Genomic DNA, 26751 nt, shown 5'->3' on the forward strand with positions numbered 1-26751 from the left:
AAACTGGACTGTCATGAGCTCCCCGGCTCGCCGGGATCTGCTGGGGCAGGAGGGCAGACCCCACCCCCCAGGGTGTCTGCTGAGGGCCTGGCTCCTCCCGCAGCCGCTCCTTTCCTCCCTTGGGCCGAGAAGCTGGTGTTTGGAGCCGGCCTTTCCAGCCCGAGTCCTCGCAGCGTGTCCTCGCGGTGGGTGCAGGGTTGCAGGAACAGCAGGGACAGATGGTCCCTCTGTGGGCCCCTCCGCCTCCTCCCACGCGCCTGTCTGGAAAGTGGCTTTGGCTTGGCCCCACCGAGCTGCTTCCTGGAGGAAACTCAAAGCCAGTGCTGGGATCGGGTCCCCTGAGGATGAAGCAGAGCCGCCACCAGGACGCGGCTGTGGAGAGGGGAGCACGCGGGCGGGGGAACGCCGGGCAGGGCGCCCCGGCTGAGTTCGGGGTGGGGTTCCCGCATTCGGCCCACCCCGGCCCTTCTGGGACCCACGCTCCCCACCCCGCCCTCTCCTCTCTTGTCAGAGCCTCTGCGGGGACTGTGTCCAGGGGCAGACGGCCCACCCGGTGGCACTGCTGGAAAAAGGGGAGAAGGGAGATCAGGGCATTCCCGGCGTGCCAGGCCTGGACAGCTGTGCCCGGGTAGGAGGCCGGGTTCAGGGGCAGCCTGCGGGGGTGGGGGGAGCACGCGGCTGCCTCACCTGACGGCGGGGGCCTTCTTCTCGCCCACCTCAGTGCTTCACAGAGCGGGAGCGCCCCAGAGCCGAGGAGGCCCGGGTGAGTGGCCCTGTGCCCGCCTCTCGCGCGTGCCCGGGGCCCCTCGGGGAGGCCCCGGCTGCTCAGCTCGCTGTCCCCATCCCACTCCAGGGAGACAACGGCGAGGGGGAGCCCGGCTGTGCCGGAAGTCCTGGCCTGCCCGGCCCTCCAGGACTGCCTGGCCAGAGAGGAGAAGAGGTAGGACCAGGGCCAGGCCCTCCTCCGGGCGGGGCCCCAAGGGGGCTGGTGTCTCCATGCAAGTGGCCCTCAGTTCCTGGGGGCAGTTTTGTTCCTGCCAGATGTCCTCCTGGGCCCTCCAGTGGCTCCTTCAGGGGCCGCCGAGTCTCAGGTCACCGGTGCCTCTCGCGGCTCGGAGCCCCTCGCTCGGGTAGCACTTGGGCTGCTCTTGGCCCATAGGACCCCCATCCACCCCTGCCAGCCCCTTCCTCTTGCTCTTCTCCAGGCCTCGCTCCTTCTCCCCATCCCCCCTCTGCTTACCTGTCACCTTCTCAGGGAGGCCTTCCCTGACCACTCTGTCAAAAACTGGCCACCCCCCCAACACCATCCCTAGAACCCCCAGTCCCTCCACACGGTGCAAACATTGTCACCCTCGGTATACTATGTATGTCAATCATTTCGGAACCGTCCACACGCGTCTACTGAGGGTGTGCGAGCCCCTGTTCCCTTCCTTACCGCCTCCCTGTCCCCTAGAGTGTCCACGCCACGAGGCATGGGCTTTTATGTTGGGTTTATCGCTGTGTCCCCAGCACCTGGACTAGCGCCTGGGACATAAGAGCTGCTCAATAAATGTTTGTTGGAGGATTGAATGAGCTGAATGAAAGGTTTAACATCGGCTGAATGGCCCCGCTCTGAAATCCGCAGCCCTCTGTTGACTCTGGCTGTGGCGAGCCGGGGGTGGGGGGGTGTGGGAAGGCCACAGAGACCCTGGGGATCTGTGGGGCCTGAGCCTCTTCATCCATTTCTCTTGGCTTCCTTTGCAGGGTCCGCCTGGCATGAGGGGCTCCCCGGGTCCTCCAGGCCCTATTGTAAGTATCTGTGGTTTCCCGGCCCACTTGAGAAGCTCTCAACGCCATTCTGCTGCCTTTGTATCCAGGAAACTGGGCGGGGCAGAGAGAGGGGAGTTCTGTGGAGACTGGCCCCCCCCACCATCGAATCCCCTGGAACTGGCCCGCTCCGTCCCGCTTTGCCTGTGGCCCTGCTTCAGGGAGGCCCTCAAGGGCACCCGCTTGTCTCTCTGTCTCAGTCCCCACGATGTCCTGCACCACGGACCTAGGCTGCCCCAGCGGGAGGGCCTGGGTTTCTAGCTCGCGGTCTCAGCTGCCGGGAACCTGGTCAGATGTCTTTGCACCTCGCGGGGCCAGCTTTGCCGCATTGCTCTGCGGGGCCACCTCTAGGACAGGTCTACAAAGACCAGACCCGGGGTGTCTACCCTGGCGTCCTCCATGGTGTCGCTAGGGCAGGGAAAGAGCAGTGACTGGGACAAGTCTGGAAGACCCCAACATGCTTTCTTTAGAGGCCATGCTTTCTTTGGTGGGAGCCACCTTAGAACGAGGGAGCCACCCAGCTGGGGGCCTGTGGAGCTCAGGTGGCAGGCACGGCGGGCTCGCTCCCCAGCAAGGCTGTCCCGCGGGACTCGGGGGGACTCTGGGGCTCTTTCTCATCTCTGCTGCCGCGGAGCCCTTCTTCCTGGGGCCAAGGGGAGGAGTGGCCACCCTTCATGAGTCTCTTTTCCAGCTGTCTTGGAAACATTCCTGTGACCTCCTCTCCCCATGGTCCCCTGCCCCCCCGACTGTGTCCAGGGTTACTGTGCTTGTGAGTTGTGACCTGCCTGTTTCTCCCACCAGGGCCCCCCAGGTTTTCCTGGTGCTGTTGGCTCCCCCGGATTGCCCGTAAGAACCTAGCGCTGCTCCACCTCCCCACCCCCCGCCAGCCAGGTCTCTGTGGCTTTTGCTTGTGTCCCTTCCCATGTCGAGCCTTCACCCCCTCCTCCATGTTTGTCTCCGTCCCCTGCAGGCACCTAACGACACAGGTTCCCCGAGGTCCCAGCGGCTTGGACATCCTCCTAAGTCTCTGACTCCTTTCCCTCTTCCCTTCTCCCCCTGCTCTTGCTTTCTTTCATCTTCTCTCTCCCACCCCCCCTGCAGTCTCCTCTCTCTCTCCCCTAGTCCCACCTCACCTTCCCCCCCCAGGCCTCAGAGCTGCTTTACCTTCTCATTTGAAGGCGGTGCCTCTAGGGGCCTCTTCATCCCTCCCTTCCCACTCTGCCTCCTGCTTCTCCCACCTTTGCTGTTGACTGAAGATTTGCTGGAAGTAGTTCTTGGGGCCCTGCCAGGCGTCTGGCACCGAGCCCGGCAGAGAGGCCAAAGCTTTAGGGCTTCACATCGCAGGCTGGCACAGGTCGCCGCCCCGCCGCTTGGCAGGGCCGTCCAGAGGCGTCCCGGGGATCCGAAGGTAGCCATGCTCGCACCTCGCCCAGCGTCCTAGAGGAAACTCTCAGCTTCCTCCTCTTCCTTTCCTCTTCCTTGGCTCCGGGCCCAGTCTGCTCCAAGGCTGGTCCATGACGCCAGCCGGTTGGGTTTCTGGGTGTCGGGAGGGGGCCCTGCCCCTCCGTGCCCGGTGCGTTGGCCCGCTCCTCCCGCCAGGTGTCGTTAATTGCCCTGCCTCCGTCATCGTCCCAAGTGTGTTTAAGTCATCCCCACCGTCACTGTTGCTCCCTCCTGGGTCACGGAAACTAACCTCCTGTTTGTCAGATATGGTGTTCCTGGGGCCTGGCTCCTCTCCTCCCAGGCCTGGTGATGGAGGCTCAGGGAGCGGGGCCCCTCCTGTCACAGCTCCATCTGTCCCCACGTCCTCATCCTGGCCGGACCTTGTCTGTTTCTGCTTGCTTGGGTGAAGGGGCCATCTGTCCGTCTAGCCATCTGTCTTGTGTTGTGGAAAAAGTTTTGGGCACCGTCTCTCGAGGGAGAAGGGGGAGACCCAGCCCCTTGATGCTCTGGCGCATCCACAAGGGTCGGGGTGAGCACTGAGGGGTGGGGGCTCTGGCCTTGACTGAAAGTGATATCCCTTTGCACCCTAAAAAGCCACAGGGACTGCTCTGGAGGGAGCGGTCTGCTCTGGGGGCCTTCCCATGCCTCTCCCCCGGTATCCCTCAAAGAAGGTGATTTGGGGCCAGGGTTGGGGGCTGTACAGGTAAGTGGTGGGTATCTGGTGATACATTCGGGGAGAGGGATGCCTCTCCTGACAGCCGCCCCTCACGGGGAGCACACACGTGGCAGCCTCCTAAAGGTACGCCCCAGCCAGTTACCGAAACAGGGCATGCCGCTGACAGCCACCTGCCTGATGGGTACCCTCTGAGGGTCACCTCCCTGGGGAGGCGTATCTCTGTAGTTACCTGCCTTGGGGATATGCTCTTGAGAGGCACCTAGACGAGAGTTTACACCTGTCACAGCTACCCTTCTGGGGTCCACCCCAGACTCACCTTGCTGGGGACCCGAGGAAGGGCATCAGCAAAGCCCAGCTCTGCCTGGACCGGGGACAGAAGGCTGCAGGGCAAGGAGAAGGAGTTGGGGGCCGGGTGGGGACTGCCCTCCCCTGCAGATTCTCATGATTTTTCTCTCCAAGGGTCTTCAAGGAGAGCGAGGCCTCAGGGGCCTGACAGGAGAGAAGGGGGAACCGGTAAGAGGGGGAGGGGGCCAGCGGGGGGAAGGAGATGGATCAGGAGCCCTGGGGACACAGAGGGTGGGCCCGCAGGGATGGCTGCTGCGTGGAAGATGGGAGGGGGATTCCTTTTGAAACTCTCTGCCCCTGATCCCTCAGATTGGGGGTCTTCACATCCCCTCCAGGATCAAAGGAGGCTGATCTCCATGTGCTCCCACTCCCTGGAAAGAGCAGACAGCCCTGCCCTTGGCTTCCGGCAGCACCCTGGGGTGGGGGTGGGGCTCCTCTCCCTCCCCCCTCCTGCAGCATTCAGCTGCCCCCTCCACACCCTGCTTCCCCCACCCCGTCTTCGTCCTCCCTGCCCTGGGTCTCTTCCTTTGGCTCAGCTCCCAGGGTCCTGGCCGGCCGGCAGCTGTCCCTCAGCCCCAGCCTTGCAGTGGTGGTCTCAACCAAGGAAACCTGGGCCTTTGGGAACTGGTCCAAGGTGGTGGCTGTCCTGGGGTGGGTGTGTGTGCCTGCTGAATTGGCAGCATCCTGGCTACGGCTACACTTTTTGCCCAGGGAGGGGGGGGCCGTGATGTCTCCCTTTCTTTGTAGGGTCCTCCAGGACAACCTGGCTACCCAGGTGCCATGGGCCCCCCCGGACTGCCCGTGAGTAAGGGGATGTTAGCTCTGGAGGTAGCAGAGGTTTGGGGTGGGGGTCAGGACAGGACCGGGCTGGGGTATCCCTCCAGCAGGCTCCCTCCCTTCCAGGCATTTCAGCCTGTCGCTTGGCCAGGCTGTGCCTACAGGGGTCCCCAAGGCCCCTTTGGCAGTGCAGCTTGGCCCTGCCCCTGCACTCTGGGGATCTACTGCAGCTGCTGCCCATGGAAGGCCAGACGCTCAGAGCACACAGACCCCAGCACCGGGATCTTCCCCCTGGGGAGGGCGGGGCAGGAGAGTTGCAGAGACCACAGGAGGCCAAACCCACTGGGGAGGCTGCTGGGTGGGCGTGTCCCTGCTTTCCACTGGGGGCCACAGCGGCGGGTGGGAAGCAGCCCCCCTCCCTATCCTCCCCCAGCCATCATCATCGGTGCCGTCTGCCTGTAAGTGCCAGCCTGTGCCAGCTGCAGTCTCCACCCCTTGCATTAGCGCCATGACGGCGGCCGCGGGGCTAATTCAGCTCTCTCTCTGCTTGCTTGTCAGGGCATCAAGGGGGAGCGGGGCTACATCGGGCCCCCAGGAGAGAAAGGAGAATCGGTGAGTCTCAGTTCAGAGCAGGTGGAAGGGCTCCAAAGAGAGCAGTTCCTGCTCTGCCTCCACTGCCACCAGAGGGGACTTTCCCAGCAGCCTGTGAAGGGGGGGTCGGGATCCCCACTTCCCTGCCCCCCTGAGTCCCTCCAGCTGCAGCTCAAGAAGGCAGCACAGACTGGAGGCCGCGAAGGCAGAGGGGCGGCTGGAAGGAGGATCCCAGCAGGCTTCGTGGAGCCGGGCTGGGGGCTGGCTGGGGCTGCCGAGGGGCAAGGGGCCTGGAGTCGGTGGGCAGGAGGGTCTCCTCCTCCCCTGCAAAGGCGGGCAGGCAGGGCAGCCTGGGGAGAGCTGGGCCTGGGACCCTAGATGCAGCATGGACGCTGGCCTGAGCCCACGAGCCCTGAGCGACCCTCCCCAGCCTGGGGGAGCACAGGAGCTGGGGCTCTTATCAGGGAGGAGGACGTCATGTCACATCCCTGAGGTTATCCCTGGGGCTCCGGAAGTGACATGGCTCGCCAGGCGGGCCGCAGCTAGTTAGCGAGTTAGTTAGGGCAGAGCCTGGACTCAAACCCAAGTCCGTTTGTGACCAACCTGCCAAACCTTAGTCTTCTCTTCTGTTCACACATCAGGCCCCGGTGGGATACAGCAAACCCCATGTGCATTTATGCGATAACAGACGCATGGGCCTTCTGGGCGCTAGGCTCTGTCCTGAGGGTGTGGCAGTGAATAAAACAGGCACGTGGGCCCTTGGCCTCATAGTGCTCACATTCCAATGAGGGAGGCAGATAACGGATGAATAAGCCAATACACATAAATTATGAGAAAGTAATAGAGAAAATAGAGCAGGGTGAGGGGGCTGTACTGGTGTACCGGGTGCTATTAGAGGATCGGGAGGTCTCTCCGAGGAGGTGGTGTTTGAGCTGAGCTCTGAATAGAGTTGAAGGTGGGGAAGACACATGGTTATGTGTCCTGGAGAAGCCATGGATGGGGGCACCCCAGAAAGAGATCGGAGCCATCTAATCCCTTGGTAAGGTTTTAAGAGCCCTAGAAAGGATGGGGGAATGGTAGGCATTCTAGGTAGAGGAGACAGCTGTGCAAAGGCCCAGGGGTATGAATGTATAAAGTACGTTCAGAGAACAGCAGTCTGACCAAGCAAGGCAGAAAACAAGACAGGGAGAGGGAAGAGAAGCAGGAAAGGGTCGTTGGTACCAGATCACAGGATGCCTCAAAACCCAGCACTGGTGGAAACTGGGCACTTCATTCAGTTGGACAGAGGGGAGCCATGGAAGGTTTTGGAGCAAGAAGGGTGTTACAATCAGAGCTGTGCTGGAGAAGAAAAGATGGCAGCCAGTAGCTGGCTGGATTGACACAAGCCAGGAGGCGGCAGGACTAGTGAGGAGGCTGGTTCAGGAGCTCAGGCAACAGAAAGGAAGCCAGAGCAAACAGGAAGAGGGGTCCTGCCGGCTTAGAGGGGCACCCCACCACATCCCTGGCATCTACGCTCTGCCCTGTCCCCTCCCCTGATCTCCCACCCACCCCAGTCGGAGTGACTGATTCTGCTCCTTTGTGTCCCCAGGGCCCACCAGGATCCGAGGGCCTCCCAGGTCCCCCAGGCCCATCGGTGAGTAAAGGAGGAGACGGGAGAGTGGACATGGGGCATCCTGGTCCAGCCCTGGGGTCTAAGGGAAGAAAGACTGGGTTCCAGCTGCACTGTTCTCTGTGGTGACAGGGTCCCCGAGGAGAGCGAGGACCCCAAGGGAACTCGGGAGAGAAGGGCGACCAGGTGAGTGACCACAGGACCTGGCTGGCCGTCCCGGCCATGGGGGATGGATGGGGGGGTGGGGGTGGGCNGTGGCCACCCGCCTGTGTGGAGGGGTGGCCAGCTCTGGCCTCCAGCCCTCACCTGCCCTTGCGTTGTAACCTCCCACCTCATGTGGCTAGAGCCTCACCTGCCGCTCATCGTGGGCGGAGAGGAGGGCGAGGCCCCGTGGCTGGGCAGCCTCGCCCTGTCACTCTTTCCATCTGGGCAGCCAGGCGGGAAAGAGCGGGCAGCTCAGCACACTGTCCCTCGCTTCTTCCCCTAGGGATTTCAAGGCCAGCCAGGCTTTCCCGGCCCACCGGTGAGTGAAGACACAAAGCCCATCTGTCTGCTGTGGTCCCATTTGGGAGGGCCTAGGCCCGACCACGCCAGGCTGGGCGAGGAGGGGCCTCGGGAGGGGAGGGAAGAGGCACGGGAGGAACGGCCTGGGTGGCCAGGCCCGATTCCAGGAGCCAGGACCTGGAGGGCAGGGCCTCCTGGGTGGGCCCCAGCCCGGCCGGCCAGCCAGCAGTAAGGCTCCTGGGTGGTGTTTCTAGGAAGTCCGAACGCATCGCATTAACCGCAGTGGAGCAAACCCTGGTGGAAGGAGGAAGGGGAGCGCCCCCTCCAGCCCCGCTCTCATCCTCCCCTGCTCCTTTGTTGCTACAGGGTCCTCCTGGATTCCCAGGCAAAGCTGGAGCGCCTGGGCCCCCTGGCCCGCAAGCGGAGAAGGTGAGCAGGACCCCGAGGTGGCCACAGCCACAGATCTAAGCCTTGCAGGCCTCCCCCCACCCCATCCAGGCCTTTGGAGATTCAAGAACTGACTCTACGTCAAGGGTGGGGAAAGAGACCTCCAGCACGGACAGGCTCATCGACTGCCACTGAGCAGCCGGGGATGGCAGCCAGGCCCGGGATGCCTGCTGGCCTCTGTGCTCCCAGAGTCCCGGCCCGGTGGGGATGAGGCAGGGGGCCGTAGGGAGAGGCGGTGACTCAAGGGGGAGGGGGAGAAGCTGAGCGAAGGAGGACGGCATATCCAGACTGGGACCCCCACGGCCAGAAGCCATTGGCCTTTTGGGTCAGACAGCAGCAGGAAGGGAGCATGCTCGGATTGTCCCCAAGGGCCCAGGGCGGGCAGGCATGACCCATGAGCTGGTGACAAGGGTCAGAAGGAGCAGCAGCCTGGGGGGTCCCCACACTGGCTGCCCTGGGTCTGACCTGATAGTTTGGAGACTAGCTCTGCCGTGGTCTGGGGGCTGGCATCCCTGTCTCAGCCCACCCCCTGGGCTCCCCAGATGTGATGGTTGGGTAGTGTAATGAGGCCCCAAATTGACTTCTAAGCTTGGGGTGGGGGTGCTTATGACCCAAAAGGAGAGGCAGGAAGCCTACAACCTTGGATGGAGACTCTGCTCTAAAAACACACACAGCACAGTTCTCAGAGCTACAAGGGACTTATGAAAGGGCTACCTTGGTCTAACTTCTCTGATCCCAGTGAGGAAACGAGGCTCAGAGAGGCTGGGGGCATCCCAGGGGCACAAAGCAAAATAGCAACAGAGCTGAGACTTCCCTCCCAGCCCAGGAGAGCCCCCAGGTGCCTCCCTGCCTCCCCAGAGCCAGCGCCTATCAGTCACGTTTGGGGCAGTGATGGGTGCCACCTCCCTTCCTTCTTTGTGAAGGACCCAGGGGGAGACCATTCCAGAGCCCTCTGTGCTGGCTCTGTACCCCAGTACTGCCTGCTCTGCTTAGGCTGGTCACGGCAGAGAACCCCAAACCTCTGGCCAGTGGTTCTCTGTCCCGACTCCCTGTGGGACTGACATTTTCTGGGGCTGTGCTGACCCCTCCTGGTAGCTGATGGCATTGCAATGCCATCGGGGGCTTTCCTCTCTACCCCCCACGGTGGGTGGGTCGGTGGGTCTCTAGCTAGATCATCTCTCCTTGGCCAGCTCCACGGCCTCTGCTCCAGGACAGCTACCCTCTTTCCACCGGGGTACCCAGCAGCCCTCCGAGCCGCTTGCCTCCTCCCTTCTCCAGTGAACATTCTAGTTCACACCTTGGTGCTCAATCACTCCCCTGCTTTGAACCACCAGTGGCTCCCTAGTGCCCGTAGCAGTGGTTCCCAGACTTTAGTTTGAAGTCCCTGAGCCCTTTCATCACACAGAAGTTCACGCAAACTCTCAGTGTATAAAACAGATATGACTGGAGCCGCTCTGGCTGAGGCAGGAGCAGGGGTCTTGCGTCCCCCCCCCCAGGCTTCCACTCTGTGCCCCCATCTCTGAGGAACCCCCAGGGCTCTGAGGAGTACAGTGTGAAAAGCACCGGTCTGTCGGATAGACCCTAGCACAGTGTTGCGGGCAAACCCCCAGCCAGGCTCGACCTTTCTCCAGCCTCGCCTCCCAACCCCTCCCGTCACACGGGCTCCCTGTCATCCCAGCCAGCCCAGGCATGTGACCACACTTGGCACTTTGTTCAGACCGATGCAAACTGAACGAATGCCTTCAGTCGGCACATGTTACCGCACCCCCATGGTGCCGGTCCCTGGGTCAGCCCTGAAGAAGGTGCTAGACTGAATAGGCTCTGTCCCTTCCTCACATAACAGTGCAGGGAGAGGGATGGTTTGCAAAGACAGGTCTGGAGGTGGGGGGGCGGGGGCGGGNTGTTGCGGGGGTCGGCTCCTTTCCAGGGCAGTGAAGGGATTCGAGGCCCACCAGGCATGCCCGGTCCCCCTGGGCCACCAGGGTCACCTGGAATCCAGGTGAGCGTGTGTCCTCTTAGCCTGCCAGGTGTGTGCGGTGTTCCTGCGTGCATGCACGTGTACGCACACATGCGTGTGTGCGTGTTTAGGCGGGGTGGGAGCTGGGTGAGCGGTGGAAAGGGTGGAGGGGCTGGGTCAGGGTCTCACCTCCTATGGCTCCAGCACAGGCATGTGGACATCCCTTTCCCCTGTTTCTAGGGCCCTGCTGGCCTGGATGGTCTGGATGGGAAGGACGGCAAGCCCGGCTTGAGGGTGAGATGATGGCGGCGCCCCTCCCCTTCTTTTTCCTCCTCCAAGAGCCAAAGTCAATGGAACCCCGATGAAGGAAACTGAATCCCCCTCGCCACACCCCTGCCTTCCCTCCACCTGCTCCTCACCACACCCCACTTCTCTGAGGGCACTAGAATCCCTTGGTTCCTCAGTTTTCCGGTAGCCTTAACCAGGTTGGATGAACTGGGTCTCCCCCAAAGGCAGGCAGTGGGTGGATTTATATCCAGAAATTCAGGATACTGAAGATACTTACTAGGCTGGGTGTCAGGAAAACAGACTGCTGGCCTGGCAGGACCTGGGCAGCCCTGGATCCCTGGGTCTGGTTTTGCTGGGGAATACAGAAGCGATGCATGGCAAAGGGCAGGGCATCAAAGGCAGCCCCCTTCTATATGCAAAAGAAGGAAGATCCGGAGATCAGAGAGGGCTGGGATTCACTCAGGGAGGCCAAGCCCGGCTTGGATTCTTCCCTCCTTCCTGGGAGAGCTGAGGGGAGGGGCTGCAGAGCGGGAAGGCAGCTGGGCCTGAGTGGGTACCCTGTCTCAATGGCCCTGGTCTCTTCCACAGGGGGACCCTGGCCCCGCTGGCCCTCCTGGACTCATGGGACCCCCGGTAAGTTGAGCTGCAGGAAGGAGCCGGGGGCTGGGAGGTCCCAAAGCTGACAGGTGTAGGCTCTGCCTTGGTGGGCAGGGCAGCCCGAATCCAGATCCTCTGAGGACCGGGTTATGACTTGGGACGGGTCTGATTTCTTCAACCTGAGGGAGGAGGCAAGGGCCGTGGCAACTTCCCACTTTTCCTCGCAGGGCTTCAAGGGCAAAACGGGGCACCCTGGCCTCCCGGGACCAAAGGTAAGGAAGGGCCCGGTGACTTCTGCCAAACGGGTTTTCTCAGCTGTCCCCAAGGCCTGACCCCAGGCACACGTGGCAGCCTGGCACTGGCAGACAGGCGACCTGAGGCTTGGCTGAGACGCCACCCCAGCGGCCAAGCCTCCTGAGACCCTTGGGGGCTAGCAGAGTGGGTCAGGCTCCACCATCCACCAGCCCGAGGGCAGCAGGTGGCTTCTGGCCAGAGTCTGGGCAGCGGGCAGGACTCCTCGGGTGTGGGGTCACCTTGGGGTTGGAGGAGCCAAGTAGAGGTCTGTCAAGCTCCAGTTGGCCCTCTCTCTTGCAGGGTGACTGTGGGAAACCAGGGCCCCCAGGCAGCAGTGGCCGGCCGGGAGCAGAGGTAAGGGCCGAGGTCTACACCTGTGACCTTCAGACAGCCTTTGGGCTCTGCTGAGTCCCAGACTCACTGGCCAAGTGGCTGCCTTCTCTCCTGGGCCTTCTAGGGGAGGGTTCGCCCAAAATTACACATCTTCACCTTCTTCCTTCCTCACCTCCTCCTTCCTCCTCCTCCTGGTTGTCCTCCCTGCAGGCTGTTGGATCACTCACCGAAACAGCAAGGCTGGCCCTCTCAGGCTGGCTGGGGGTGGGGGGGTGGGGGGAGGGAGCTGCTCTGATTTCTGTCTCCAACAATACTCGTGGGCAGAGCTGGCTCCTCGGGCCCCAGAAAGCATGGACTCAGCTCAGCTCCTCTGACTATTGGTGTCCTACCTGGTCTGCTCAGCCTTCTCCCCACTAGCAACCCCGTCCATGTGTGTAAGTCTGCTTCTGTATTGCTGCTTTTTTTTTTTTCCTGGCTCCTATAGGGTGAGCCTGGTGCCATGGGACCCCAGGGAAGACCCGGCCCCCCTGGTCATATTGTGAGTTAAACCGTTTCTTCCTCTGCCTCTATGAGAGTTAAGGTTCTGTTGGGGCTGGGGTGGGCAGGCCAGTGATGACCGGAAAGAACTGGCCACAGGGACAGCCACAGAGCAGTAAGGGGCTTTGGGCTCCCTGATCCAGTGGTCCCCAGGCTTCCTGCCTTTTTCTTATTTTCTGGGCACATTCAGGTTTACTTATCAGACAAAGATCATTCAGTTATTCAACAAACAGTAATTGAGCACCTGCTCCATGCCAGGCACTGTTCCAAGCTCTGGGCTGTGGCACTGAGTGACACAGACAAGGTCCCCCGATCCCAGAGCTTCCACGCAGGCACAACAAACAAACAAATTAATGCGAAAGCTTCAGGCAGCCATGTGATGTCACCAGGAGGGCCTGGGAGGCACCTTTAGAGGGACCTTTACTGCAGAAGTGGCATTTGAACCAAGGCCTGAATGACAAGAAGGAGCCATCTGTCGAGCAGTCTGGGGGGAGAATGTCCAGGCGGGAAGGAGGGGAGGGGGCAGCTGACGCAAGGACCCTGAGGCAGGGAGGGGCCCGGTGTGTCCAGGAGCCCCAAGGTCAGTATGGCCAGAATGAGAAAGGCGTGAGTGGGAGCCAGAAAGCTATGCTTCTGGGGGACCTAGTGACGACCTCAGACCTTGGGAGTGTGGTCAAAAGGGGAGGGGCACGGATGGAAGCAAGGTGTCCCTGGAAGGTGGCAGGCAGATGGGCTGTGTTTGGAGTACTTGCTGATGACCTGGAGGGGGGAGGGGCAGGGAGCAGTGCAGGGAGAGGAGCTGGGGATGACTGACTCCTGCGCTGGTGGGCGGCTGGGTGCGTGGGTGGTGCACTTACAAAGGTAAGACGACTTGGAGAGGACAGTTATTAAGCAATAATGAGTTTCCCATCTGAATTTACTCCTCGGTAGCATAGACGGCTGCCATTGGGCGCCTTTGATCAGTATGACGGCCGGAGCTGATGGGGTTCCTGAGCAAAGGAAACACTCTGGCGTTTGATTGCAGCCCCGTTGTGGCAGATGTACAGTTTCCAGGAGGCTTCTGGAAATGATAAAAATAGTTCATGATCAAAAAGAGGAACTCTCGGGTCCTCATCAGCGCGTGTGTGGATCTCAAGGGGTCTGGCGGCCCCGGATCGGGGACCCCAGGTCTAGCCTAGTCCCTGCTCACACTACAGATGAAAGGAGCTGCGAACTCTGATTGTGATCCCATTGCAAACCCATCGGGGGCTGTGGAGAGGGGCCACAAGTTTCCGCCTCTCACCTCTGTCTGCCCAGCTTTAGCCCCTGCTCCGTGCCAGTCCCAGTGCTGGGCATTCCTGCCCCAGAAGACCTGTGATGAGCAGAACAGAGTCTATGCCTCCAGAACTTTCTATCTGGGAGCATGGAGGGGCAAGCTGGGAGAGAGACCTGTGTGCCCTGGGCTTCAGAGGTGCAGCTCTGGCCAGGGGGCTGGCACTTGAGCCGTGACTCAGAGATGAGGATGGCTTCCAGTCCCTCCCCAGCCCAGCAGTGTGACAGCACCCTGTGTGTTGAGCCATTGCTCTCCAGGAACAGCAGAGCAGGAGACCCAAGGCCTGAGGCCAGGCTTATCTGTCGGGTCTCTGGGGTTGGACTTGAGCCCCTGCTTCTCCCGCAGAACAGGAGGAACTAGGAGGGTCTCAGAAGACCCCAGGCCCACAGAGTTCAGCTTCAGGCCTTTGCCCTCTGACCTTGGCTCTGGCTGGTGGTTCCCAGATCATCCCTTTGGCACAGCCCCAGATGGACCACTCAGTGCACAGCAGGTGGGAAGGTCACCTGTGAGCTCAGGGACCCTCCCAGGTGTCAGCTCTGACACAAATCTTTTGGGAGAAGCCCAAGTGCAAGACCAGAAAGGAAGGAAGGTTTAGGGAAAAGGATGGAGCAGCTGAGGTTTCGGGCCGGTTCCTGCCATTGGTGCCTCGCTGCCTCCTGGGGGGACTTATTACTGGAAACTCTTTCCATCCCACTGACTTCGTGTTTCCTTAGGGGCCACCGGGGCCTCCAGGCCAGCCAGGCCCCGCTGGGATCTCTGCAGTGGTGAGTGACATGCTCCCCTCGTCCCTCCCTCCTAGGGCTCTGGCTGGGGCTTCTTCCACAGAGGGAGGTGGTGAGAACAATTTGAGCCTATCCCCCTCCTTCCCTGGCTTCAGCCTCTCCTGCCTCCTGGGTCTCCCCCAAGTGGCATGTAGCAAAAGCCTTTTGAGAGGGCTGGAGGCCACCACAGGCCCCTGTCTCAAGTTCAGGCAGTGCCATCCTGCCCCACAGGGCCTGGTGGGGGAGGGTCCCTGGCACACAATCATGCCTGCCTTTCTGCTCTGTGGGGTTCACTGCTGTCTCTCCCGTCCCCTCTCACCATCCGCCTCTCTTCTCTCCAGGGCCTAAAAGGAGACCGGGGAGCCCCTGGAGAAAGGGGCCTTCTAGGCCTTCCAGGCCAGCCTGGGACCCCCGGACACCCTGGACCCCCGGTAAGACCCCACACTTTACTGCACAGCCCCGCACATCTGGGTCCCCCACGGGAGGAGAGGCGGTTAGCAGGGAAGAGGCAGCGTGGAACTTGTGCCTGAGGATCATCACATCTGGAAGGTTCTGTGAGCCAGCGCCTGCCAAATGCACCCCAGGCCGCTGTCTCTGACCACGCACCACACTAGGTGTCAGGCGGGGGAGACCTGGTGCCCCTTCTGCCCCTGCCCTGCCCCCTCCCTGGGCGAGCTTGCCGGCAGCCACAGAAAATCTATAATCAAGTCGGGAGCCAGAAATCCTGTGCTGTTACCACAGCCCTCTTGGCAACTCGGAAACCAGTCCTTGGTCTCAGCTAGTGTTTAGTACTAAGAACTATGACATATTGGTCACTGTCAGTGTCCCAAATGGTGACCTAAGTGCTTGACATCTTGAGATTTAATCTGGACCACGATCCTGTGTAGTAGGTCTAATTGTCCCCATTTTACAGATGAGAAAAACAAAGCGCAGCAAGGTTCAATAGGTGGCCTACAGTCACATAGCTAGTGAGTGGAAGAGCCTGCCAGATTCCAGAACTTGCGTTGTCCTTAGCCATTCTTCAATACCTCCCTCTTTCAAAGGTTCCAGACAGGTGGACCACATCAGGTGGATGGAATGCCAGTCTTAGGGATGAAGTCCCCTGGGGAAACTGAGGCAGGAACCCAGGTCACCTAGCCCCCAGGACAGGGTATTTTCTTCTGGGAGAAGCGGCCATGACCCTGGGGCTGACGGCCTCAATGGGGTGGATGACCCCAGCCTGTGCAGGGGTGATGGTTGGCGTATCCGCCAAGAGGGCCCGGTCTCACTCACTCTGATTCTTGCCTGGGCCCCGGGGCAGGTGGGTCCCTCCAAGCCTCTGTCCCTCCCTGCCTGTAGGCTCGGGAGCCTCCAGGGTCCCTGGTTGAATCTGCCAGTTGCTTTGTGATCACAGATTCCTCTTCCCCACCATCTTACCGGACGCAGCCTGGGCCCAGGGTGCGGCCTGTCCTATCCTGGGGCGGGAGGACAGGGGTTCACAATTACCGCCTTTGTCTGGCAAATGTGTAATATACACTCAGAGCTAGGGATCCTCGAGCTGCTGGGACACCAAGCCAGGAGCAAGGCAGGCACGGTCTGCCTTTCCCTTGCATGGTGCGTCAGGGAGGCGGCCCGGCTGTCAGCCTGGGGCCCCAGGACAGGCTGGAGCATGGGGTGGGGCTCTGAGTCTCCACGGCCTGTGCCCAGGGCACCTGAGGGTGAGGGCTAGAGGATCGTGGTTCCTTGGTGGCACAGGGGCTGGGCCTGCGTGGTGGGCAAGGGGAGGCAGGCGACACCATGCTGGGTTGGTGCTGATGGCCCTTCTGCTGTTCTCTACTCCACAGGGTGAGCCTGGCGCGGATGGCGCAGCTGGCAAAGAGGTACTGTGTTGGGTTTCTCCTTCCCTTTGGGGTGCTGCTGCCTGCTCCTCGCCTTGCCCCCACCCCCCTTCCTTCACTCAGTATGCATGCCCTGAATGCACAGACCCTCTCCAGGCAGATATGCAGGGAACTGGGAGCCCTGCTACATTGCGGAGAGGGAGTGGGAATGGATGAATGACATTTATTCCTCACTGTGCCTTCACTGTGTACCTGGGCAAAGAGAGCCGATGACGGTGGGACTCCAAACACTTCCTGGGCACCGGCGCTTGCCAGGCCCTCCAGTATGCCACGCACTGGCCCTTCCCTTCTGACTTCTCACCTCTTTTTGTCTCTGACAAGGGACCCAACCAACACGATCACACAGGGCCATGCCCTAGGGGACATCATTCTCCCTTCTGTCAGCTACCAGAAGGGAGGCGGTCACCCTTTCTTGCCCAAAGCCCAGCTGGACACAGCCCCGGGCCCCTGGGGTGTGAAAGGTGTTCCTTTCACGACACCTGCCTCCCCAGGACGACTCGGAGATGCCGCCCAGACTTGACCCCTGACTTTCGCTTTTCTCTAGGGACCCCCCGGAAAACAGGGACTCTATGGGCCCCCTGGTCCAAAGGTGAGCGGCACTGGCTGGTTTTGTGAAGAAAAACTCATGAGTGATTAAGGCCAGCTCCAGGCGATGGCTTTAGCCATGGAGAGGAGACGCAGGAAGGCCAGTGGGCAGATCTCAGGACTGGCAGCAACCTCATCTCTGAAAATTTCTCGTGGGGGCTTATTTCTCAGCTCTGATTGGGAGGATGGAAATCTCCAGTTCATTTACTCATTGACTGGTTGCTTGATTCATTCATGCCACCGGCATCTGCTTGGTCTCACGTTCCAGGTCCTCTGGCCCAGCCTTGGTTAAACAGAGGTCTCTGAACAGGAGCCACTCACTCAGTCCAGTCACACTCCCACTAAGGCGTGGCCAGCTTTACCGAAGATTAGACATAGCACCCAACTCAGCCCGGGAGTCCGGGAGGCTCTGCATAGGACGGGAGCATTTCAGCTGAGCAGGAGGAGTGTCCCGGGTAGAAGGAGGGAGAGGGCACTCAGCGCAGGGAGGGCTAAGACAGCATGGGTGAAGCAGAGACTTCTAAGCAGTGAGGCACAGCTGTAGGTTCAAGGGCAGGACGATGAACCTGGAAAAGAGGCGATGGGGACCACATCATGAATGACCTTGAATGCCTGGCCAAGGAGTCAGGTCTTTACCCTGAGAGCAGCTGGGAGCCGTCAGGATTTCTAAACAGGGAGTAACAGCATGAGGAACTGCCTTTCTGAAGGACCAGGACCGCTGTGGGGAGTGTGAGGCCAGGCAGCCTGGTAGGAAGCTGTGACCACAGTCAGAAGATGCCAGGGGCCAGGTGGGGGGATGCGGAGGGAGAGAAAGAGAGAGAGAGAGAGAGAGAGAGGCTGATTGCTGAGACATAATGAGGTGGACTCGATTAGGTCTTGGCAATGCTGGATGTGACTTCCCGTCCTTGTAGGGTGACCCGGGACCTTCAGGACAGAAAGGCCAGGCCGGAGAGAAGGGACGCGCTGGCATGCCCGGTGGGCCCGGCAAGAGTGGCTCCATGGGGCCTGTTGGGCCGCCGGGTCCCGTGGGAGAGAGAGGCCACCCTGGATCTCCGGGGCCTGCAGGAAGCCCTGGAATGCCCGGGGTGCCCGGCTCCATGGTAAGGGGAGAGGCTGGCTGCCGTGGGCACCGTCCCACAGAGCAGGCGTCCAGGGTAGAGCAGTAAGCGCTGCAGAAGCCCCCGAGGGAAAGAGCATGACAGCCACATAGGTGGTTCTTAACCCTGCCTGGGAGAGCGGGGAGGCGTGGGGACCCTCTCCCCAGAAAAGTGCACTGATCCACAAAACGCTGTGCACCATTTCAGGCAGGGGAGGCGGGGGCGGGTTAGGACCTTGGATTAAGTACCTGTGGGACGCTCTTAGAAGCTTTGTTCCCCTCCTTGTCCTTTATGCCCACAAAGTCTATTCTAGGGGGAGAGCCAGGCTTGGAAGTATAATCGAGGGAGGTTTTTTTTTTTTTCCTCTCAGGGAGACATGGTGAATTATGATGAAATCAAGAGGTTCATCAGACAAGAGATCATTAAAATGTTTGATGGTAATTGGCAGCCGGCTGGGCGGCAGTGGGCGCTGCCGGCTCTTCCCCGCGGTTTCTCTGCCCTGCCCTGGCCTCCTTTTCCTTTAGAGCCCAATCCTCCTCTCCAGGCCCCTCCTCGCCCACTTACAGGCATATGTTCCATCAGACTTCAGACCTCCCTCATCACCTGCTCCGCTCGGAGATACAATGAACCCCCCTGCCCTCCCTGAGCTCCCACTGCAGCAAAGGAGACAGACAAGAAAGTTGAAATCAAACGAGTCTGCGTGAAGTGAGCTCTAAATAGAGGGGCGAGCAGCAGCCTCAAGATAGCTGGTGTGGTTTCACTTCCAAGCTTTTTCCCTGTTCACTTGTCCCTCCGGCATCGCCGTGCTAGGGCCTGGGGAGAACGTGGCCTCTGTCCTGATGGCCTAGCCATCCTGCTTGGGAAGCAGACCTTGAATGCCAAGCAAGGAGTCTGGACTTTCTCGTGAAGCCACTGGTAGACTATCGAGGGTGTTGGAGAAGAGGGAGGCCCTAGTCAGGTCTGTGCTGCCGAAAGGCCACCGTGCAAAGGAGGGTGGAGGCGAGGGCATGGGAGGCGTGTTCCTTGCTCTGACTCCCCTTTGAAGAAAGGCTGTTTTGGACTCCATGCTGGTGGCCTGTCTGCATCAGGCAGAGTCCCTGGGACACCCTGGGACCTGTCCCTGTCCTTTCTTGCAGAGAGGATGGCTTATTACACCTCCAGGATGCAGTTCCCCATGGAGATGGCCGCAGCCCCGGGACGACCAGGGCCCCCAGGGAAGGACGGGGCTCCGGGCCGGCCAGGCGCTCCAGGATCACCGGGGCTTCCTGGTCAGATTGGCAGAGAAGGACGCCAGGGCGTGCCAGGAATGAGAGGTAGCTCTGCCCTCAAGCTCCCGAGGTGCACGTGTGACTCTATGGGGCAGACACGGGCATTGCACGAGGTCTGTCGTGAATTTATTTGTACGGATGCTTGGGTTTCAAGTAATCTGACTGGGTGTGTTGTTTCTCTGCTCAGGAATAGGACTCATTTTATTTCTTTTGTCCCAGGATTGCCCGGTACCAAAGGTGAAAAGGGGGACATTGGTATTGGCATGGCAGGAGAAAATGGTCTCCCCGGCCCCCCAGGTACGAAGAGCCATTTCTGAGAGCATGAATCTCAAGCAGCTGATATGCTTTCCTTATGTTCCCTTATGCTCCTTCTGCAACACAATACAGTTGCGTGGAACCTCAAATAACTACAGGCCTATCATCCAACATTCACAGCAATGCCAGTGTGTGCAAAGTGGGGAGCGGAAGGCCCAGGGCCTGTCCTCGAGTCCTAAACTGGGCTAGCAGGACACAGAGGAAGACAGCCAGATATGGTGGGGCCAGTGAATGAGAGTTCACGTCCCGCTCGGCGCCGCACTGGCTGTCTAACCTTGACAAGGTCACTAAGTCAGACTGCACAGCTTAAAAGAGAAGTGACCAAAGCCTGACGGCCTGGCTCTGAGACCCAGCGTCACTGAACACTGGAACTCTGAGCGTGAATCTCTCTGAGCCTGCGTCCTCATCTACAAGATATAGTTTCTGACAAATATTTATCAAACATAAGGTGTTATTTACTGTGACCGTGATTTCTTCATTTCTCATCATCTGGTCTCCTGACCTTCCCGTTCTGGTTCTTCCCTCCCCAGGTCCTCAAGGCCCTCCGGGGTATGGCAAGATGGGCGCCACTGGACCGATGGGCCAGCAAGGCATTCCGGGCATCCCTGGCCCTCCAGGTCCCATGGGCCAGCCGGGCAAGGCTGGCCACTGTAACCCCTCCGACTGCTTTGGGGCCATGCCCATGGAGCAGCAGTACCCGCCCATGAAAAACATGAAGGGGCCTTTTGGCTGAAATCACAGCCTCTGTCAGATGAAGGACTCCATGGGGAATTTAGCCGAAACATATAGGACTCTGTGATGGGTTGTGAATGTTCTGTTTTTCTTAATTGCTATTAATATTTTTTTATCAATAAATAAATAAAACTACCCACAACCCCACTCCCAGTGGGGTTTCTCTGGTGCTGCCACTGCCTCTCTGTCGTCCCCTTTCTGTCACGTGGTCCCAGGGGTCAGGAAAGGGCATTTCCCATGTGTCTGCGGCCAACCAGTGGAGTTGTGTGGGGTGCTGCTATACAGGGTACGCCCTGCTCAGCTCTCCTCTCTAGATGCTTCCGAGTCAGGCGTCGGTCCTTTGTGGACTTGGGGTCCTGTCCTTCATGGGACGCCTCTTAAAGTCAGAGAAGGGGCATCACTCAGCCTGTCCTCAGGAATGAACCAAAAGCAGGTTTGAAGCCCCCACTTACGACTCATAAAGGCCTCTCCCTGCTTGCTTCCTGAGAGAAACCAGCATCCAGTACCCCACCCTACCCTCTGCCCATCCTCTTTACCTCTTGAGCGTGGCCCAGAGCCAATCCAGGTTGCACCTGGGGAAATGGCACCCGGCGCGGAGGTGTGTTCCCGTGCCTAGCAGCTTCTGCGAGTGCGTGGTCCCCCTTGCTGCTCCAGTAATTCCGTCATTAGAAAGTCTGTGCAGACAGGAAAGATAGGCTTCAGCTCCCGGCCTAGGCAGCCAGGGACTGCTTCTCCGGGAACTGAACTGGAACCTTCTGCCTGGACCAACGCACACCCCTGTCCCCAGCTCTCCTGGACTACAGACAGCATCTTTTGTTAAACCTCGTTCATCTAACGTGTGTGGTGCTTTTCCCACCTGTCTTAGCTGAGCGAGGCCTTCAGAAACAGGTTGCATCAGCAGAAAGGGCAAAGGGGTCATGGGCGAGCCATGATCAGATCTAAGCTCAGGGTCTTCAAATTCCCCACTGGGAATTCGGTGATCTATCTGCCATCTCCTTCTCCACATATGAAAAGGCCAGGAAGAAAAGAAGACCAAAAAAAAGAAAAAAAAGAAAAAAAAAGGGAGCAAGTTGAATATTATGGAAACATTCCATCTGGAGCCTCTTCCTTCTGTCCTTTTCACGTCTCTTGTCCTGATGGGCTGGCTGCCCTGTGAGAAAGCAACAGGGCACGTCCAGAGGGACTTCTAAAGAAAGTCTTTTTACTGGTCCCAGCTTTCTGGAGGGTTTATTCAAGTTGGATGAACTTCAAAGGGATCACAGAGCAGGCTCAGAAATGTATCCAGAGTCTAGATGCTTATCCAAACTGCCTGAAGCCTTCAAACTGGCTGTCATCTCTCCAGAGCTGGCATGTCCAGCATGGTTCTGAAAACCCCCTCCTCCCCTCCCTCCAATACCAGGAGACCAGCCCAATGATGGCTTTCCTGACCCTTCACCCTATTTCCTTCCTGCCAGGAGCAGAGGGGTGCCACTGGGGGGCGGAATGATATCAGGCAGACTCTGGAGCATGCCTAGGCGTCCCCCATGATGCTTTTAGATAAACAAGGTGTCGGTTCTCATTTTCTCCCTCATCAGCAATTCTCAGCTAACTCTGGTTCTAACATAAACCATGAAAAAGCAAACGCATCATCTTTGCATTAAAGTAGCAGCCAGTGTTGGACAGTGGATGAGGACAGATGTTAAAGCGTCCCCACTGGAAGGCCAGCTTCCACTTTCGGCCCAGTCTGCGAAGTGCTAACTGATGGTTGGCCTCATGATAAAGAGGCCATTGGCGTGAGTAGAGAGAGGAAAGCAGGGCCAGCTGTTGGGTTGAGCATTGGCTTTGAAGGCCAGAGGGGAATGTCACAATGGGGAAACATCACACTCAACCCCCGTGAGGGCCCCCAGGGAATCCATCCTTACATAGTAAATGATGCTTGCTTTCCTTTTCTTCCAGAGTCAAATTCAGGCTACTCTTCAGCGAAGTCTGTAACAGGCTGGTTTAAGCTTTCATGATTTGAGTGCCTGTCTCTCTGGAGTTTGGAATTGCTGCGTTTTCTTGGACCATGAAGAACCAGATGGAAAGCTGAATTTTATAGTCTCTTCTGTGATTGTGGTCAGCAAAAAAATCCATGGATTTTGCTCATAAGTTAAGGAGCTGAAGAGAAAGGAAGGAGGGGCGAAAGATTTCCACTCCTTTTAGGTGGCTCTCTCACATTCCTGCCCTGTTATTCTTTGGCCTTCATTTCTTAGTATGTTCCAGGCTTTAAAGACAGCCTACAGGGACGCCTGGGTGGCTCAGTGGGTAAAGTGTCTGACTTTTGATTTCGGCTCAGGTCATGATCTCACAGGTTTGTGGGATCAAGCCCTGTGTCAGACTCTGTGCTGACGGCAGGGAGCCTGCTTGGGATTCTCTCCCTTCCCCTCTCTCTGCCACTCCCTCACTCGCGTGAACTTTCTCTCTCTCAAAATAAATACATAAACTTAAAAAAAAAATAAAGGCAGCACACAGGTCATTCGAATTGGTAAAATCTAACTCGATGAGTCTGTTCGCTCTCACTACTTTGTGCCAGGAACTGTCATAGGGAGTCAGAGGCAAACAAGATAGACGTGGCCCCTGCGCCCACGGTGTCTACAGAGAGAGCAGAGTTACACAAGCAATTACAACAAAGTGGGAGGGTGGGGCAGTACTTGGCACCAGGAGAGCACAGGGCTGAGGGACCTCACCTTGTCTCGACACAGATCAATGGAGGCGGAGGGAACCCCTGTGTCAAGGGCCAGAGGTGGCTAAGCGCAGTGTGCTGAGTGACGGGGGACAATGTCTTGTGATTGGCATGTGGAGTGTGAGCAGCACAGGCAGTGGGAGGCGAGGGTTTTATGCAAGGGGCTGCAGGGTCAGGCTTGCCTGCTGGGGAGTTCACTGGCAGCAAATTGAAAAGTGGATTGGAGGATCCTTAATTTGAGACACGCTCCTCTCTGTAAGAGGGAGAAAAGGCTGCTACACTCTTATTCTGCAGAGAAACATCCCCAGTCTGATGCCTTCCGGAATTTAAACCTTCCTTTTTGTCATCATAGTTTCCCCTGTCACCAGAATTCAACAGAATCTAGACGCTTTCTTCACATGTGGTCTGGGAGCCCCATTATGAGACTAGCTCTTTTGTTGTTGTTGTCCTGAATCATTTATGGGAATAGAATATATCGGTGTACTCTCTATATGATCCCATAATGGAAAAGAAGTGTGGCCAAAATGCCACGTCTGCTGTTCTTTTTCTGTTGGTTCTGCGGAAAGCTGCAAATCAACCTCTCATCCATAGCATCCAACTGCAATTTAAATCTCAGGACTGGCTCTAGTTGGAATCAAAGAGAATTAATTCCACAACAATTAGGTGACCATTGGTATTCCTTCTCAGTAAGCAATACTGGAGCTTGGAGCTGAGCCAGGGTGCGGGGGTGGGGGTGGGGGATGATGTGTCCCTAGGGGAAGTGATATTTTCCAGTGGATGGGCCTTCCATTACCAAGCTCTGCCTCACCTCTAACGGGTCAACCACAGCGCTCCCATGAACTCAGGAAAAGTGCTCTGTGCTCTAAAAAGGGATTGGAATCCAAGTGCTCCCCTTTGGCTAAAGCTGAAACAATAACAGGAACTTCCCCACCCACCTCTGTCTGCCTCAGGTAGTTGAGGTTTTGGAAAGGAATTGATTGTTTTTCAGTCTTTGGAAGATCCTGATCTCCCTTTTATCCAGTCTGCTCCAAAATAAACACACCTGGGCCTGCCCCAGGTCCTCAGAGGCACAGCCCTGGAGGTTGGCCTTGGCGGATCTCAGTGCCTGAGAGAGGACTTGGATACTCTCGCTTCTAAACAGCACAGACATTCATCGGAACGTTCTAGGAACACTTTGCTGGGCGAAGGGGTTTAGGGCTTTGAGGATTTCAAAGAAATTGAATCCTCAGCACCTAGAACAGAGCCCGGCCAGGGGTGGGAATGCAACAGGGTTAAGCTTTTCATGGAATGAAATGAGCACGCATCACGTGACCCCAGCTTGCTGTCTGGGTGTCACCTATCTTCTCTCCCAGCAAATACCCCTTGACCTTCAGCCCACATTGGAGGACTTCTTCCTTTCTGAGATTTTGCACTTCAATTCTACCCATTTTTTTTTTGGACTGGGTGAAAGGGAGGCGGTTTACAAAGGTTAAAGACAAGACTACTAAGTGTTGAGTAGTTAAAAGATGTCCACCTGCGTTTAAATCCTGACGTCTCCATTTATCTTTTTGGTAGTCATTTAGCCTCTTTTCAGCCTCCGCTCCTCATTATAAATGAGCAGAAATATCTATCTCAAAATATGTAGTGACAATGAAACAACACACTGTACTTAGTGCAACATCGGGCACATAGTTAGCATTCAATATAGGATGACGATGATGATGCCTCATAATATTTAGTAAGTTCATGCCAGACACTATTCTAGTCACTGGGGATACAGGACTGAATAAGAAAAGGACAATCCTGCAGTATAGATGTAAACCTTAAAGAGGACATTCAAACAGTGACAAGTAGTAGTGAAAACAACACTGTAAGATGACAGGTGACTAGAATGTGGGGCCAGTGCTACTTTAGATGTGATGTCCACGAGTGTCCCTTCCCCCACAAGGTGATATCTGAACGGAAATCTGGATGGCAAGGAGGAGCCAGCCAGTGAAGAGCCAAGGGAAGAGCATTCCAGACAGAGGTAAGGGCTAATCCAAAAATCCAGAGGTGGGAATGAACTCAGTTTCATGGGTGGAGACCAGGACAGCATGGCTGGAGTGAACAGAGGGGGACAGAGGGGCAGGCAGTGAGGCTGGAGATGCAGGCAAGGTGTTGGTCACGTGGGGCCATGAAGTTCATAAGGCTGTGTTTAGATTTTATTTTAAGAGTTATGGGAAGGGGTGCCTGGGTGGCTTAGTCGGTTAAGCGTCCGACTTTCGCTTAGGTCATGATCTCACGGTTCATGGGTTCGAGCCCCACATCGGGCTCTGTGCTGACTGCCAGCTCAGGGCCTGGAGCCTGTTTAAGAGTCTGTGTCTCCCTCTCTCTCTGACCCTTCCCTGCTCACGATGTCTCTCTCTCTCTCTCCTAGAAATAAAACATTAAAACAAAATTAAAAAAAAAAAAGAGTTATGGGAAGCCTCTGGAGGAACGTAAGTCCAGGAAAGACATGATCTAATTTCCATATAAGACAAGCACTTTGGCTACTCCATGAAGAAGAGTGTGGGAGAAAGAGCAAAAGCAGGGACACTGATCGGGAGGCTACCACAATGATGCAGGCCACAGACGATGGAGTCTTGGACTAAGGTGTTAGTGCAAATAAGAGCAGATGTGGGTCTACTTTTGAAGTAGAGCAAATGGAAGTGGGAAAATATGTGGAGAAACAAAGGCCACACTAGAACAATCCTAGGTTTCTGGGCTGGGAGGGTGAGTGAATTTTCTGAGATGAAGGAGAGGAATGAGTTTGGGGGAAAATATCAAAAAGAACCCTTACATAAGGCAGGCTGGACTATAGCACAGTAACAGTACCAAGTGCCAACGAGACTGGGTCATATGGTGAAGGGCCTGGAGTACTGGAATGAAGAGGCTGGGCCTTTTTCGCAGGTGCAGATGAAGAGGAGCCCTGGTAGACTGCCCAGTGGGCAAGGAGCGTGATCAGCACAGTGATTCTGGAAAGTGCCTGGCTAGATGGTTCAATAGATGGGCTGGAATGGAGAGCACTTCACAACACTTCATTTATTGATGAAAAAAAACCAAAACGGTGCCAGGCACTGTACTAGGTACAGGAGATATGACAAGCAAAACCACATACAGTCTGTGCCCACATGTTAGAACTTAACAAATTAGTCCAATAAGCCTGCAGACAAGTAGAGCCTGAAGCAACAAGACCAAGTAAGTACTACTATATGCGGTCTCTTAGTAACCAGGATTTGACTCTGTGGACCCGTCAAGACTCCCCTGCTGAGAACTGGGCATCCACTGACACCAGCTCTAGGCCACCTCTGCCCCAACCTACTGTGAACTAAGGCGAGTCACTGTCTCTCTGGGCCTCAGTATCCCCATTTTATGCAAGAAGAGGCCCTATGTGATCTAATGTGATCTAATTTTCCTCCTCTGACGGCGTGGAATTTTCCTCTCCAAAGCCCACAGATGCCACTCCAAAGCTACTAACTGGCACGCGGAGCCCCGACGGCGGAGCAAAATACTTTGCTGTTGCCTCCATCCCTTCCAGGAGGCCTGGGTCTGTTTCCGGTTGTCACGGCAACCGCCTGAGCCCTCCTCCGGCGGGCGGAAACTTAGGGTGACTGACGACTGCAACTACTCCGCTATCAACGCGTCCCCTTTGCCCGGTTGAAACATGGCCACCACTGCGACAACCGACCCGAGGTTCTCACCAAATGCCCGGGCCTGGGCCGCCGCGGGGCCTACGCTAGGTCAGGAAAGGGAGCAACAGCACCGCGAATACAGCGAACAAGATTTCCGGAAACCGCCACCCAAGCCTTAGCGACTCAGGCCTCTCCCTGAGGCACCCGACCGCCGCCCTACGCGTCACTTCCGCCGACCTGTGCGCCCTGGATTGACAGCCAAGGATAACC

At 57.7% G+C, this 26751-nt stretch overlaps 1 protein-coding gene and 1 long non-coding RNA gene across 6 annotated transcripts in view; one reads left to right on the forward strand and one right to left on the reverse strand.

Moving 5' to 3' along the window:
* COL16A1 (collagen type XVI alpha 1 chain) overlaps positions 1–20332 on the forward strand; it is a 47354-nt gene extending 27022 nt beyond the window's left edge. For 3 of the 4 annotated variants that reach the window (XM_077763539.1, XM_077763541.1, XM_077763542.1), the window contains 27 exons: positions 512–628; positions 722–763; positions 854–940; positions 1744–1788; positions 2608–2652; positions 4385–4438; positions 5018–5071; positions 5606–5659; positions 7227–7271; positions 7380–7433; positions 7735–7770; positions 8118–8180; positions 10126–10197; positions 10396–10449; positions 11032–11076; positions 11268–11312; positions 11635–11688; positions 12152–12205; positions 14230–14280; positions 14619–14708; positions 16101–16136; positions 16699–16743; positions 17651–17839; positions 18207–18273; positions 18973–19149; positions 19324–19401; positions 19950–20332. In XM_077763539.1, the coding sequence (XP_077619665.1) occupies positions 512–628; positions 722–763; positions 854–940; positions 1744–1788; positions 2608–2652; positions 4385–4438; positions 5018–5071; positions 5606–5659; positions 7227–7271; positions 7380–7433; positions 7735–7770; positions 8118–8180; positions 10126–10197; positions 10396–10449; positions 11032–11076; positions 11268–11312; positions 11635–11688; positions 12152–12205; positions 14230–14280; positions 14619–14708; positions 16101–16136; positions 16699–16743; positions 17651–17839; positions 18207–18273; positions 18973–19149; positions 19324–19401; positions 19950–20152 (1956 nt within the window). In that variant the 3' untranslated portion in view covers positions 20153–20332. The remainder of the gene's footprint in view (positions 1–511; positions 629–721; positions 764–853; positions 941–1743; positions 1789–2607; positions 2653–4384; positions 4439–5017; positions 5072–5605; positions 5660–7226; positions 7272–7379; positions 7434–7734; positions 7771–8117; positions 8181–10125; positions 10198–10395; positions 10450–11031; positions 11077–11267; positions 11313–11634; positions 11689–12151; positions 12206–14229; positions 14281–14618; positions 14709–16100; positions 16137–16698; positions 16744–17650; positions 17840–18206; positions 18274–18972; positions 19150–19323; positions 19402–19949) is intronic. The other variant, XM_077763540.1, reaches the window with a different exon arrangement.
* Positions 12580–26717, reverse strand: LOC144231151 (uncharacterized). Of its 2 annotated transcripts, XR_013334994.1 has the most exons (4): positions 26551–26717; positions 20688–20825; positions 17102–17305; positions 12580–13264 (listed from the first exon to the last, which is right to left on the reverse strand). It is a non-coding gene; the product is annotated as an uncharacterized LOC144231151 (long non-coding RNA). The 2 variants fall into 2 exon arrangements; XR_013334995.1 differs by lacking the exon at positions 17102–17305.
* Positions 26718–26751: the final 34 nt, after the last annotated feature.

The sequence above is a fragment of the Crocuta crocuta genome, unplaced genomic scaffold (assembly GCF_008692635.1).
Source record: "Crocuta crocuta isolate KB4526 unplaced genomic scaffold, BGI_CrCroc_1.0 scaffold214, whole genome shotgun sequence".
Taxonomy (NCBI): Eukaryota; Metazoa; Chordata; class Mammalia; order Carnivora; family Hyaenidae; genus Crocuta; species Crocuta crocuta.